Here is a 14,844-nt window from a genome sequence, read left to right on the forward strand (position 1 = left end):
ATAACTAGGGCATCATAGTGGCGCAAGGGTAGAGTATTTGCATGACAACGCCAGAGACCCGGCTTCAATCCTGAATATGGGTGCTGTCTATGTGGAGTTTGTACGTTCTCCCTGTGACCATGTGAGTTTTCTTCAAGTGCTCTGGTTTCATAAGTTCATAAATTCATAAGTGATAGGAACTGAATTAGGCCATTCGGCCCATCAAGTCTACTCTGCCATTCAATCGTGGCTGATCTATCTCTTGCTCTCCTAACCCCATGCCCCTGCCTTCTCTCCATAATCCCTGACACTGGTACTAATCAAGAATCTAACTTTCTCTGCCTTTCCTCCAACACTCCAAAGACGTGCGCGTTTGTAGGTTAATTGGCTTCTGCAAATTGTCCCTAGGGTATAGGATAGAACAAATGCACTGGTGATCTTTGGTCAGCGTGGACTTGGTCAGCCGAATGTCCTGTTTCCTTGATGTATCTCTACCCCTACTTATGGTTTAGTTCTCCCAGTGAGTGTGATGGAGAAATTGAAGCTCCAGGATGAATGAAAAATCTGTGGAAATGTGTTGTTTGTCACACGTTCTCAAGTTAAAACAATGACATCCAGTCTATGATCGTGCGATATGTACGGAGAGAACGGATTAGATCAGTTGGGGCTCAAAAGCTCTTTTCACACGGGTGGCAGAGGTGCAAGGACTCTGCTGTATCAGTTTGATTTTTGAGATTCTCTTTTCCTCTTTGCTTCCTCCAACCCAGATACCTCATCTGAACGGGCATCACTCTTTATGTTGGTATACTAAACACAACGATCCGATCCTTGTTATTCCTGGTGGTGTGCATCAGTGAGGCTCTAACAGAGTCTCTTTCTAGTTCTGTTCTAAGTTTTGGTTTTTAGTTTTAGTTTAGAGATAGAGCACAGAAACAGGCCCTTCGGTTAGAGATAGAGCACAGAAACTGACCAGCGATCACTGCACATTAACACTATCTTGCCCACACTAGGGATAATTTACACATACACCAAGCCAACACTCCAACTTGGAGTGTGGGAGGAAAACCAAAGATCTCAGAGAAAACCCCACACGGTCACACAGAGAATGTACAAACTCTGTACAGAGAGCACCTGTAGTTGGGATCGAACCCGGGTCTCCGTTGCTGCAAGCACTGTAAGGCAGCAAATCTACGCTGCACCACCCTGCTGCCCTTATGAGCATTTTCCATAAAGTAGCTGAGGTTCATATACACCTCCTCCAACCTCATCTACAGTATCTGTTATTCCCTTATCATGTAGCTATACACTGTAAATGGATTGATTGTAATCATGTTTTGTCTTTCTGCTGACAGGTTAGCACACCACAAGTGACAATAAACTGACTGAAACAGCTGTTCTCGGTGTTTGCTGCTATATATTGGCGAGATCAAGCGCAGACTGGGCGACCGTTTCGCTGAACACTTGCACTCAGTCTGCCTTGGCTTACTTAATCTCCCGGTGGCCAAATAGACACTAGACACTAGACAATAGGTGCAGGAGTAGGCCATTCGGCCCTTTGAGCCAGCACCGCCATTCAATGTGATCATTGCTGGTCATCCCCAATCAGTACCCCGTTCCTGCCTTCTCCCCATATCCCCTGACTGCTATCTTTAAGAGCCCTATCTAGCTCTCTCTTGAAAGTATCCAGAGAACCGGCCTCCACCGCCCTCTGAGGCAGAGAATGCCACCGACTCACAACTCTCTGTGAGAAAAAGTGTTTCCTCGTCTCCGTTCTAAATGGCTTACCCCTTATTCTTGAACTGTGGCCCCCTGGTTCTGGACTCTCCCAACATCGGGATCATGTTTCCTGCCTTTAGCTTGTCCTAACCCTTAATAATTTTATATATTTCAATAAGATATCCTCTCATTCTTCTAAACTCCAGAATATACAAGCCCAGCCACTCCATTCTCTCATCATATGACAGTCCCGCCATCTTTGGAATTAATCTGGTAAACCTACACTGCACTCCCTCAATAGCAAGAATGTCCTTCCTCAAATTAGGGGTACAAAACTGCACTCAACACTCCAGGTGTGGTCTCACTAGGGCCCTATACAACTGCAGAAGGACCTCTTTGCTCCTTTACTCAACTCCTCTTGGTAAATATTTAAACCCCTCCTTCCCATTCCCATACTGATCTTTCTGTCCTGGGCCTCCTCCACTATCAGAGTGAGGCAACACACAAATTGAACAAACAGGAATCTTGAGCAAAACACAAAGAGCTGGAAGGTCTCAGTGGGGCAGGCAGCATTTGTGGAGGGAATGGAAAGATGGCATTTCAGAGCCTTCTTCATACTCTCAAGAGTCTGTTTTCAAGACTCTCGTTTCATTGTTCTTGCACTCTGGTCACACGCTCATTTAACTCCTGAGAAGAAGGTATAGGAGCCTGAAAACTGAATATCCAAGTTAAGGAATCATTTATTTCCAACAACCATCAGGCTATTGACTACTAAGAACAACTAAACTACAAAGTACAAACTGCCTTGATTGCACTCAGGACTTCAGGCTTGTTTTCCTTTTGCATTATTGCATAATGTTTTAAAAATATGTATTGAACTTATTTTGTTGTTTATAATGGTATCTACTGCAGTCCATGTTGACATGCCTGTTGTGCTTCTGCAATTAAGGCTTTTGTTGTTCCATTTTGGGACATATGGCAATAACATATTCTTAACTCTTGACAATATATTAAACTTGGCTTGATTTGACTTGAGTAGACATACAAGGACTATGTCCTGCCCATCTGATCTCTGATTCTATCAGGAATTTGTAGATGCTATGCAGGTTTGTCTGGGGTAGGACCAGTATGCCTGCAATCTTGTCTTGCCACTTGTTGTAAATCATTCAGTACAGACAGGTCGTGTCGAAATGCTTATGATGTCTGGCCAAAAAATAAACTGCTGGTGGAACTCAGTGGGTCAGGCATCATCTGTGGAGGGAAGTAGATCAGACAGACAAGGATGTCTGGAATCACTGCTATATACAGACCATGTCTCGCAAAATGAGTTGTCAACTGCATTGATCACATCTTGAGCCTATGTTGTAATCGTGATCTGAGACTGCTTTCTTTTCCCAGAAACACGGTGTCTGAGAGATTATGCTAAGCCACTGCACTTATAAAGCAGCAGTCAGCAGGAACATAGCAAATACACCTGAAAGGGAAGATAAATAGGTAGGGCAAAAACAGAAAGCTTGAGGAACTCAGGAGGCAAGGCAGTACATGTGGAGAGAAATGGCCAGACAATATTTTGCGTTGGGGTGCATCTTCAGGTCCTGACCCAAAACGTCGACTGGCCATTTCTCTCCACAGATGCTGCCTGATCTGTTGAGTTCCTCCAGCACTTTGTTTTTTTGCTCAAGATACCAACATCTGCAGACTATTGTAACCCCATAAACATTTTGGAGTTTTGAAGAATGATGGGTGATCTTATTAAAACATATAAGATCCTGAGGGGAAATGCTGGAATTGATATGAGATGTCTTCAGTAGTATGAGAGTCCCAAAAATGAAGACAGTCATAAAATGATGGATTGGTCATTTACAATTGGCTGCATACAAAGTCCCTTAACCAGATGTAGTATCTCTGGAATTCTCAGTCATTGGGATGGTGGAGGCCAGGTCAGTAGATATACATTAGTGGAGATAAATAAGATCTTTCAAAATACAAATGCTGTAGAAACACAGTGAAGCATCCGAGGGTGGTTTAGAAATTCAATGTTTCGGGTCGGGAACGTTCCTCAAACCTCAGTCTGATGAAGGTTCCTGATCCAAAATGTTGTCTATCCATTCCCTCCACAGATGTTGCCTGACCTGCTGAGTTCCTACAGCACTTGGTGTTTTGGTCAAGATTCCAGCATCTGCAGCCCATTGTGCCTCTAACTTCTGCACTGCTTTTGACTGGATATTTTAAACTTTCAGCAGAATCAGAAGGTCAGCAAGTGTACTACGTATTTGAGCCATTTGCTGTGAGTAATATCATTTTATTTTATTTTATTACTGTTGCTAATTACTGTCTGTGAAGTTTCTGTTTTTCCCCACCTAACCTTAACATTTGACATCCGTAATGAGCCTGATTCATGAATTCATAAGTTCATTAGTCAGGGAAGCAGAAGTAGGTCATTTGGTCCATTGAGCCTATTTCAATCATCGTGGCGCAGCGGTAGAGTTGCTGCATCACAGCGCAGAGACCCAGGTTTGTTCCTGAGCACGGATTTTTTCTGTACGGAGTTTGTACATTCTCCTGTGACCGCATGGTCTTTCTCTGGGTGCTTCAGTTTCCACCCACGTTCCAAAGACCTGCTGGTTTGTGGGTTCATTGGCTTTGTTAAGAAAATGGAAATTGTCCGTAGTGTGTAGGTTGGAGCTAGCATACGGAGATTGCTCGTTGGCACAGACTCGATAGGCTGAAGAGCCTACTTCCGTGTTGTATCTTTAAATGAAACAAAAACAGTAAACGTGTGTGAAGCACTCACAAGGAATTACCAGTCTCTAAAGTAACTTTTGTTTTTTTTACAGGGAATATATTTGTAAAATGAAGCTACAATTTTTCTACAGCAGAGTCTACACAGGGTTGACGTTCATATTTTTAGTGTTTCTACTTCCATCTATTACCGCAGGACGTAAGTGCCATATCTTTAGTTTAACAGTTTAGAGATACAGCACGGAAACAGCCCTTTGGCCCACCGGGTCCGCGCCGGCCAGCGATCGCCGCACATTAACACCATCCTACACCCACCAGGGACAATTTTTACATTTACCAAGCCAATTAACCTACAAACCTGTGCGTCTTTGGAGTCAATCTGTCCAACGTAATCACAGTGCTTGACCACAGTAGTGTTTAATTAAATCACATTTCCAGTATTCAGCGAGTTTGTAAGGTCTTTACTTCCATCTCCATCCTCCATTAAACAGCAAATATATGTTCACATTGCAGATTTTGTTGATTGATTAAAAGATACAGTGTGAAAACTGGCCCTTCGGTCCATCAAGTCCCCAACAACCCTCGATTAACAGTTCACACAAGTTTCTTTATTATCCCACTTTTGCATCCACCTCCTACATTTTAGGGGCAATTTACAGGGGCCAATTAACCTATAAACCTACACGTGTTTGGGATGAGGGAGGAAACAGGACCACCCAGAGGAGACCTACCTCTGTGGCTCGAGTGGTGACATGGAGATCATGCAACCTCCACACGAACAGTACCTGAGGTCAAGATCAAACTTGGGTCTCTGGCACTGTGGAGCAGCAACTCTACCAGCTAAGCCACTCTGCCATCCTTCAGTAATTCCATACTGTTCCGTACTTCAGTAATGGCATTGGAGATGAGATGTCACTTGAACAGTCACAGTAAGACATGTCTATTTTTATACTCCAACTCCCTTAAATTAATGGCAAGCATTTCATTAGCTTACCTGTTGAATCTGTGTTTCATAAATGAGGGCTTTCAAATTCCTTTCTGCAGCTTTCCGCAGTCATTCTCTCTTTAGGTAACAATCTGTCCATTCAATCTTCTTCCCAGAGTGAACCACTTCATATTTCCACATGGTGGCATAGCAAGTCAAGCTACAGCCTGCCAGCTCCAGTCAGTTCAATCCAGACCTCAGATGCTGTCTATGTAGAGTTTGCATGTTCTTCCTGTGATTGGGTGGGTTTCCTCTTATATCCCAATTATGTGTGGGGTGGTTAGATACACTGCAATATTCGTTTCCTCCATTAGCAACCTGAAGCATTTCCTAACATATATGCAATATATGTGTAACAAAGTGAATGGAGTGTTTCAAGGGCAGGTACTGAAATGTTCCTGCCAACCATTGTCCAAGGTAGTTCTATGATATCCCACTTACAAATCCACTCCCTGTACACCAGAGATAATTTACAGTGGCCAAATAACCTACAAACGCTCGCGTTCTGGGACATTGGAGGAAATCAAAGGCTATACGCAGGAAATAACCAATACTCTACATGGCCAGCACCTGAGGTTAGGATTGAACCCAGGTCTCTGGCCCTGTGAGGCAGCAGCTCCACCACCTGCACCACAATGCCACCCTGATGACTCTGTATATCACAAGTAGTGGCAGCAATGAAGGCAAGATGATCAGCTGATGATAAATAGTTGATTACCTAAAGAATTCCAATACTATTAGTTTAGTTCAATCAGTGAAAAGCATTTGTTTTATGCTAATCAGTCATTCTTTGTGGGTGTGGGGTTGTCGGGCTTCATTTGAAATATTAAATATTTTAATGTTAGATCTAATGTTGTTGACAGGTGGTCCAGACCATATTTACTTTTCAAATCGTGCTGCTGAAATTGATCTGAAAGGACCAGAGAGACCAGATAATAGTGAGCATGTGTTGAAATGGAAGCCACACTCAGGACAACATACCCAGAAACTGGCGACTATCAAAAGAAGTTGGGGCAACTGGAAATTAGAATTGAATCGGCCCAGGGAAAACAACGGCTTGTACAGGGACATACTACTTTTCCATGGTATCCAATATATAAAGATAAGACAACCTGCATTTAACTTTGCAGGATTGTTCACATTGATTCAAAAACAACCAGTGAAGCAAATCGTGAAACAATATGAAATATTTGGACTTAAAGGTAAGTAGGATGGTATCGGAGAGAGTTACAGTAATGTGATACAATGCAATTAAGTAATGTAGAGAGATTGTGTGGGAAGGAACTGCAGATACTGGTTTATAGCATATTTGTTATGTCCAAACATGGACATAGAGAGCTGGAGTAACTCAGCAGACAGGCAGCATCTCAGGAGAAAAGGAATAAGTGACGTTACGGGTCAAGACCCTTTTTCAGACTGATTCAGGGGAGAGGGAAATCTCGAGTTTCCCTCTCCCCTGGCTCTCAGTCTGTAGAAGGGCCTTGACCCAAAGCATCATCTATTCCTTTTCTCCAGAGATGGTGCCTGACCCATTGAGTTGCCCCAGCTTTTTGTGTCTATTTTCAATTATCAATGGTTGATATGATAATTACATCACCTGATGTTGAGTGAAAATCTCAATTTATCAACCATCGCAAAGATTTTTTTTGATCAGATAAAAAAACAGTTTGCCAGAACATCGGGATCTATCATATGCTGACAGCTGCCCTGTATGTAAAGTGGATATGACTATGTTACTGTTGTGAAAGATAACATGATGATAAAAATTCAGTACTTTGGGGGAAGTCAAGAGTCAAGTCAAGTCAAGAGAGTTTATTGTCATGTGTCCCAGATGGGACAATGAAATTATTGCTTGCTGCAGGACAACAGAATATTGTAAGCATAAACACAGAACAGTTCAGTGTATCTATATAGCATAGTCCATATATATATATATACATAAATAAACAGATAAAGTGCAATAGGCTGTTATAGTTCAGAGTTTGTTTGATGGCGAGTTTAATAGGCTGAAGGCTGTGGGGAACAAGCTGTTCCTGAACCTCGATGTTGCAGATTTCAGGCTCCTGTACCTTCTACCTGATGGCGGTGGAGAAATGTATAAATGTACCATTTCATATGGCCCCTGGTCCTAGATTCGCCCACTAGTGGAAACATCCTCCCCATATTCACTCTTTCAGTAGAATTGAATCAAATATGTCACAACCATAAAACTCTGATAACTCATAATGCCACTGAAGAGTAAAAGGAAGAGGCTGGGTAATAGCTAACACCAGAATGTGTTATACAGAATAACACCATACTGTCAAACTGTTTATCATTTTAACTCCCCATTCACTCCCACCCAAATTATTTGCCATCAGCCTTCTCCGCCTCAATAGAGAAATTGGAAGAACAATATTTCAACATCTCTGGTTCAGCTTGTGCAACCAAGCCAATTGTATGAACATTGAATTTTCCAATTTCATGCAAACCACAGCTCCCCTCCTCCCACTTGGTTCCATCTGCCCCCCCCCACCCCATCCACATCTGTTTAATCTATCCTCCACCAGCCTCAATCTCACCCCCCCCCCCCCCCCGCTACTGTGGCAGAAGTGTCCAAAAGCAAGGGCCATGGGTTTGAAATGGGAAAGATCATAAAGGATGTGAGGAAGAGGTTTTTCACCCAGAAAGTGATTGGAATCTGGAACACACTGTCTGAGAAGGAGGTGGAGGCAGATCCTCACATAACATTTCAGAAGATGCAGACAAGTGCTTCAATAGTTAATATAGGCTACAGACATCCACTGTAAAGTTGATCAATGGGATTCCTCCACATGGGTCCTTGATGGTTAGCAAGGGAATAATGGGCCAAAGGGCCTGCTTCTGTTCTCTAGGAGTCTGTAAATGGCATCCAAACCATGCAACCTAATTTTGAACCCCAATTCTCCAATAAGTTCAAGTGCAAGGCCATAAGCTCAGGTCTGCTTACCTGACCCTGGTGGGGCAAGACGGAGACTTTTCAGGTCAATTTAACATTCCATGTCATGGGTGTTCTTATGCCAAAGCTAGCCTGATTCTCATGCAGAAAGATACATGCTGATAATTGATACATCCTGTGGTCACTTTGAACCCAGTCATTGGACTGTACACACCACTGCTCACTTACCGATGGATCTCACCGATGTGTTTTTCCACAGTTGAATTTAGCCCACAGCGGCCTGTGGTGGGCAGTGACGTCACACTCAGCTGCACCATCTCCAGACTCTCAGATACAGTCAGTCTTCACTTGAGACCAATGGGCTCATCCCAGCAGAACACGAGCAACACTGATCAGATCCGCTTGGATAACACAGTCTATCTGATGATCCGACATGTTACAGTGGAGGATGGGAAGTTGTATGTGTGTGAAGTGCAGGAAAAAGGAAAAATCGTTTATACTACGAAAGCAGATTTTTCTGTGAATCGTGGTAAGTACTCATAACTTACATTAAATGTTAAAGAGTCTGAAGAAGGGTCACAATCCAAAACGTCATCTAACCTGTTGAGTTCCTTGAGCAATTTGTCTTGGGGTGGGAGATTGCAACCTTCACGTGGTCCACCCTGTTTCGACGAATGCAATCAGCCTGGTATGCACAATCAAATAAGATCAAATAGAACACCTTGTCCTACAACTTTTGCCTGTGCACGCCATACGTAAGAAGAAGAAGAAGCAATTTGTCTCATTGCTCAAGATTCCGGCGTCTGGAGTCTCTTGTATCTCTCTAAGCTTAGTTTTAAGTTTTAAAGATACATCATGGAAACTGGTCCTTCTGTGGTAGGGTTCCTCGATGATAGATGTCACCCTCTGGTGAGAGTTGATCATGGCGTACAAAATGATGTGAGGACCTGACAGGGGAACAGGGAGTAGGATATCTTTCACTCAATAGTGATTGCAATAAATTGTGAATAGATCTGAGGAGATTAGTGGAAGAAATAGAGGAGAGTTCTTCACCAGGAGTGATATGTGTGTGAAACTCATTTTCCCAGGGTTGTTGAAGGCAAGAGCTTTCCATCTCATTGGAAAGTACCTGGATGAGCAGATGGATCTAACTCATAATGCTTTAGAGCAGGACCTGGGCAATGGGATCAATAGAAGGAGCTTCTCTTTGCCGGTAGCAAGATGATGGGCTGAATGGCCTCCTTCAGTGCTCCAAGTCTCAGTTATTCAATGGAATAGAGAAAGTGTAAATAGAAAGAGAGAAAGGAGAGAAGGCAAAGTGTAAAGATTTGCAGAAGTTGAGATAGACATAATGATAAAACCCAGAACTTGTAGCCAACTGTGACCTGGATTGATGGAAACCCACGAAAATGATCACTTCACGTCAGACCCATCTTCAGGGCAGCACAGTGGTGCAGCAGTGGAGCTGTTGCCTCGCAGTACCAGATACCCAGGTTCAACCCTGTCTATGGGTGCAGTTTGTGCGGAGTTTGTACATTCTCACTGTGATCATATGGGTTTCCTCCGGGTGTTCTGGCTTCCTCCCACATCCCAAGATCATATGGTTTTGTAGGCTAAGAGGCCTTCGTAAAATTGCTCCAAATGTGTCGAGATGAATGAGAAAATGGATAATGTAGAACTAGTGTGAATGGATGATCGATGGTCAGTGTGGACCATTTTTTTCTGTAGCTGTAGCACTATTTTCTTCATTCTGTTTCTCTATAACATTACCTGATGTACTAATGTATGGCATGTTTGGCCTAGACACACAATTTTTTTCACTGTATTTCAGTACCTATGGTGATATGAAATAATAACAGATGCTGCTTAATCCGCTGAGTTCATCCAGCAATTAGCTTTTTACTCAAGTTTCCAGCATCTACAGTCTCTTCTGCACACGTTACATGGCTTAGATGACTTCTGGCAGCAACATTTTGCTAATACAAGTAAAATATTGGTTGGGACCTTAATTGAGGAATTATTTCTGATAAATGCAGATTCCAACTGCTTGTAGCAAACCTTATTTGAATCACCAGAAATGTTAGCCCAAATGGCAATGGCCACCAATTGGACTTTCTGGTGCTCGCTGAGTCCCAGATTACCCAACATATATCACACCAAAAAAAAAATCAGATATGATCAAAAACAGAAAATATTTTATTATCACTTACTCGAGGAACTTTTATTTGTTAATTTCACTTCTGTATATATTATATAAATGGTTCATAGCCTGAACTGAAAATCACTTGATGAAGTTCTTCAAAACATAAATATTTTTATAAAGTTCTGATCAATACTATATATATTTTTTATTTACTCTTTACTTGATAAAGTGGGAAATTGTCCAGAAATCAAACAGACAGCATTGATGGAGTTCCATCATCATATATGGTCATTTATTAGATATATCATAGAAGGTTGTTAGAGAGTCATAGTCATAGAATGAAACAGCATAGAAACTGGCCCTACAGCCCAACTTGCCCACACCTGCCAACATGTCCCAGTTACACTAGTCCCAGCTGCCCGTTTGGCCCGTATTCTTCCAAACCTGTCCTAAATATGTACCTGTTTAACTGTTTCGTAATTGTTGGGAAAGTGCCTTTCAACGACCCCCTCTGGCAGCTTGTTCCCCAACACCCTTTGTGTGAAAAAAGGTACCCCTTAGATTCCTATTAAATCTTTCCCCTTCACCTAAAACCTAGGTCATCTTGTCCTCGATTCGCCTTCTCTGGGCAAGAGACTCTGTGCATCTAAACATCTGTGGATCTGTGCATCCATTGTTCTAACATAGTATTATTATTCATGTGTATTGCAGAGATATACCTCAGCAGTATCACCCTATATCGTGGGGCCACAGATCACAGTGAACTCCACCTGAACTGTTATCTTCGAAATGAACACTTCACTTATGCTGAATGGACCTGGAGCTCACCTCTGCATCAAATTCAGGAGAAAGAAATAGCAACTGCATCAAGATATCAGCTAGTCCATCTTAACAGCACTTACTTTAAGAATCGAATGGCGACTACAAAGACCTGGTTTGATGGATATGATTTCACTGCAAAGATTGTCCCTGTATTGTTTGAAGATGCAGGAGTTTATAAGTGTTCCATGGATTCCATCAGGATTGTGACTTTTGAACTAATCACAATGAAAGGTAGGAGAATTCCTGTGCAATCAATTTCTGACCTTAAAACATTGGAATTAACATTCATCAAAAAAAAGTAATGCGTCAGAGCTGCCTTCAAAGGCAATGCTGTGGCTTCCTCATTTAACTGTGCTCTGTTTCAGTAATAAAGGATATTGATGGGCAGACTTCTCATTTGAGTAGGGTGTTTCCAAACAGTTCTGAGCTCAGGAAGCAGAGCAGAAAGGGTTAGAGCCACCACTGTTTCAGCAAGCGGAAAATGCTGTTAGAAAATGTGTGCATGCTCCTGTGACAGGAAGTGTGTGGATGAGTCCTCTCAGGGAACCAAAGAAACTGCATATGCTTCTGATCACTTGCAGCCAGGAGGCTGAAAAGGTTGAACACATAGAGGAGATCTATCTATCTGTCTGTCTGTCTGTCTGTCTGTCTGTCTGTCTGTCTGTCTGTCTGTCTGTCTGTCTGTCTGTCTGTCTATCTATCTATCTATCTATCTATCTATCTATCCAGAAAAACTGGACTGGTCAACGCTTACAAAGGAAGACATCCTAGCCTATTATACCCATACAGATAAATCCTTAAGCAATATTCATCTACCTAAAGATGCAATAATATGTAGCAATGTTAATTGTAAAGATATGAAGCATAGGAGAGATATCTGCTCCATGTATAATGATATAGTAAGCGCCTTATATGTAGGCAGTAAGCCCAACTGCAAGCATAAAAATAAGACACATAACATCAGACCTGGCTGGAATAAGTATGTAGCTGAGTATCATACTGAAGCCCGTGAAGCCACCAAATCATGGGCTATGGCAGGTAGACCCAGACAGGGGCCTGTGTTTGAGCACAAGAAGCTCACTAATGCAAGGTATAAGTATGCTGTTCGCTTCATCTGTAAAATGAGCACGCTATGAGGACTGATTCCATGGCTAAGAAGCTGCTAAGTAACCATGCTACAGATTTTTGGAAGGAAGTGAGAGCTCTTAGCAGTTGCAAAACATCTCTACTGGCGACAACATTATAGCACTTTATTCAACTGTGTCCAAGGTGACTTGTATAGGGTGGAAAATATTGAGAGTAATGACTCGATGGTGATTATGTCACATGAGGTGTATCATGCCATGAACAAGCTGTCCAACAACAAAGCAAGTGGCTTGGATCATATTTCTGCTGAACATCTTAAGTATGCGAGTATGAGGATAGCTCCTCTCCTAGCTATTTGTTTTACTGGCTTTATGATTCATGGCTTGTTACCAGACACAATGTTGTCTGTCCTGTTAGTGCCAGTCATTAAGGACAAAGCTGGTAAAGTAGGCAGCCTAAATAATTACAGGCCCATAGTTTTAGCCAGCATATTGTCAAAAGTCTTAGAAAGAGTTCTGCTGGATAGAATAAATGAGTTTGTTAACTCCACAGATAACCAGTTTGGCTTTAAAGCTAAACATGGCATTGATACACCTCATGTGACATAATCACCATCGACTCATTACTCTCAATATTTTCCACCCTATATATGGCACTGACATGCATATATGCCCTAAAGGAGATTGTAAACAAATATAGAGGCAAAAACTCTTCAATCCTTATGTGCTTTATTGATGCTTCCAAAGCCTTTGACCGTGTTAATCACAGAAAGCTGTTTGGTAAAATGAGTCAAAGAGGGGTGCCTGAATACATTGTTAGAATTCTGGCCTACTGGTATGCCCACCAGACTATGCAAATAAAAGGGGGCAATAGGGTCTCAGCCCCAATTTGGGGTTTGCAATGGTGTTAGACAAGGGGGAATTTTGTCCCCAGTCCTTTTTAATCTATATATTGATGATCTGTCTAAACAATTGAAAGCCTGTAACACTGGGTGCGTGATTGGTAATATTTTAGTGAACCATATTATGTATGCAGATGATCTTGTGGTCTTTAGTCCATCTAGCGCTGGTCTCCAGCAGCTCCTTACTAAATGTTCCGTGTATGGTGTGGAACATGACATTAAATATATTGCTAGTAAGAGTGCTGTTGTGGTCTGTAGAACCAAAGAGGATAAATGCCTAAAATATCCTGTTTTTAAATTGTCTGACAACAATCTTAGTGTCTGTAATAAGATAAAATATCTAGGGCATATTATTACAGAACAAATGGCAGATGATGAGGATATTTATAGGCAACGACGCATGCTGTATGTACAGGCAAATATCCTCTTGCGTAAATTTGGTGCGTGTGCAGATGTGGTGAAGATGTCGCTATTTAGAGCATATTGCACACCACTCTACACTGCACACCTGTCGTCGAACTATTTAAAGACAAGTATGCAGAGACTAAAGGTGGCATATAACGATGCCATGAGAACACTGCTAAGGAAACCTAGATGGTGTAGTGCCAGTAATATGTTTGTGGCTGCAGGAGTCAGTACTTTAGAAGCTATCCTAAGACACCACATGTATAAATTCATTTGCAGGATAAATGACTCTAAAAATGTGCTTATTGTGGCCTTGACAAACATAAGGGTTAGCACTACACGCTACGAATCCCAGTTGTGGAGACACTGGTATCGTTGTCTCATTGTAGGACATTGATCATCTTTTAATCTGGATTTTTAACTTAAGTATTGTGGGTTTTTGTTAAATATAAATTATGATGTTTTTATGTGATATACCATGATTTTATATATATTTATGATATTTGATATGCAATGCATTTTTAATGTAATGTTGCCCCTTGTCTGGACCTTGAGTCCGTAATAAAGTTTATTATTATTATTATTATTATTATTAGTGCATGCGATGATATTAACAGCAAATTTGTAGGATCTTTCACCTGGAATTGATTTTAAGATTGCAAGTTTATCAACGTAACTTCGAATTTTGAAAAAGTTGCTGGAAATACTGTTAGGCCGGTTTAGGCCCTATAAGCAGAAATAGAAACAGAATTAATCTATACAAAGGATCACAGAGCTGAAATTTTATTTCTGCTCCTCTTTCAAAGATGTTGTTTGGCCTAGAGAGAGCTTCGGTTATTTTCAGTTTTTATTTCAGATTTCCAACATTTTCAGCTTCTTGGATTTTGGTATAGATCGTTCACCTTGGACAGCAGAGAAAGATATCAGGACATATACATTTCTCGCCCCCAAAATATCCCTTTTAATAACTGGTATTGCCTTCCATTGAATGGTGCAATTTTTCTTTCTTCCATGTTATACAGGTCCACAACTGACTTTCTGGCATCTCCTTTATTCCATTCAAATCGCTAGAGCACACTTGAAAACCCTCCCGGAAATCTTCTCAAAAATGTGACACCTAGGCTGGGTGAGGCGGCCGATCTCATCAT

The 14,844-nt window shown here is 41.7% G+C and overlaps 1 protein-coding gene across 1 annotated transcript in view; it reads left to right on the top strand.

Annotated features, from left to right (window-relative positions):
- Positions 1-6,272: 6,272 nt before the first annotated feature.
- The window catches only part of LOC116978408, a 35,481-nt gene continuing 26,909 nt past the window's right edge, over positions 6,273-14,844 (top strand). The window contains exons 1-3 of the mRNA XM_033029528.1: positions 6,273-6,624; positions 8,599-8,868; positions 11,194-11,535. Of these exons, the coding sequence (XP_032885419.1) occupies positions 6,273-6,624; positions 8,599-8,868; positions 11,194-11,535 (964 nt within the window). The remainder of the gene's footprint in view (positions 6,625-8,598; positions 8,869-11,193; positions 11,536-14,844) is intronic.

This window comes from Amblyraja radiata, chromosome 11 (assembly GCF_010909765.2).
Source record: "Amblyraja radiata isolate CabotCenter1 chromosome 11, sAmbRad1.1.pri, whole genome shotgun sequence".
Lineage (NCBI taxonomy): Eukaryota > Metazoa > Chordata > Chondrichthyes > Rajiformes > Rajidae > Amblyraja > Amblyraja radiata.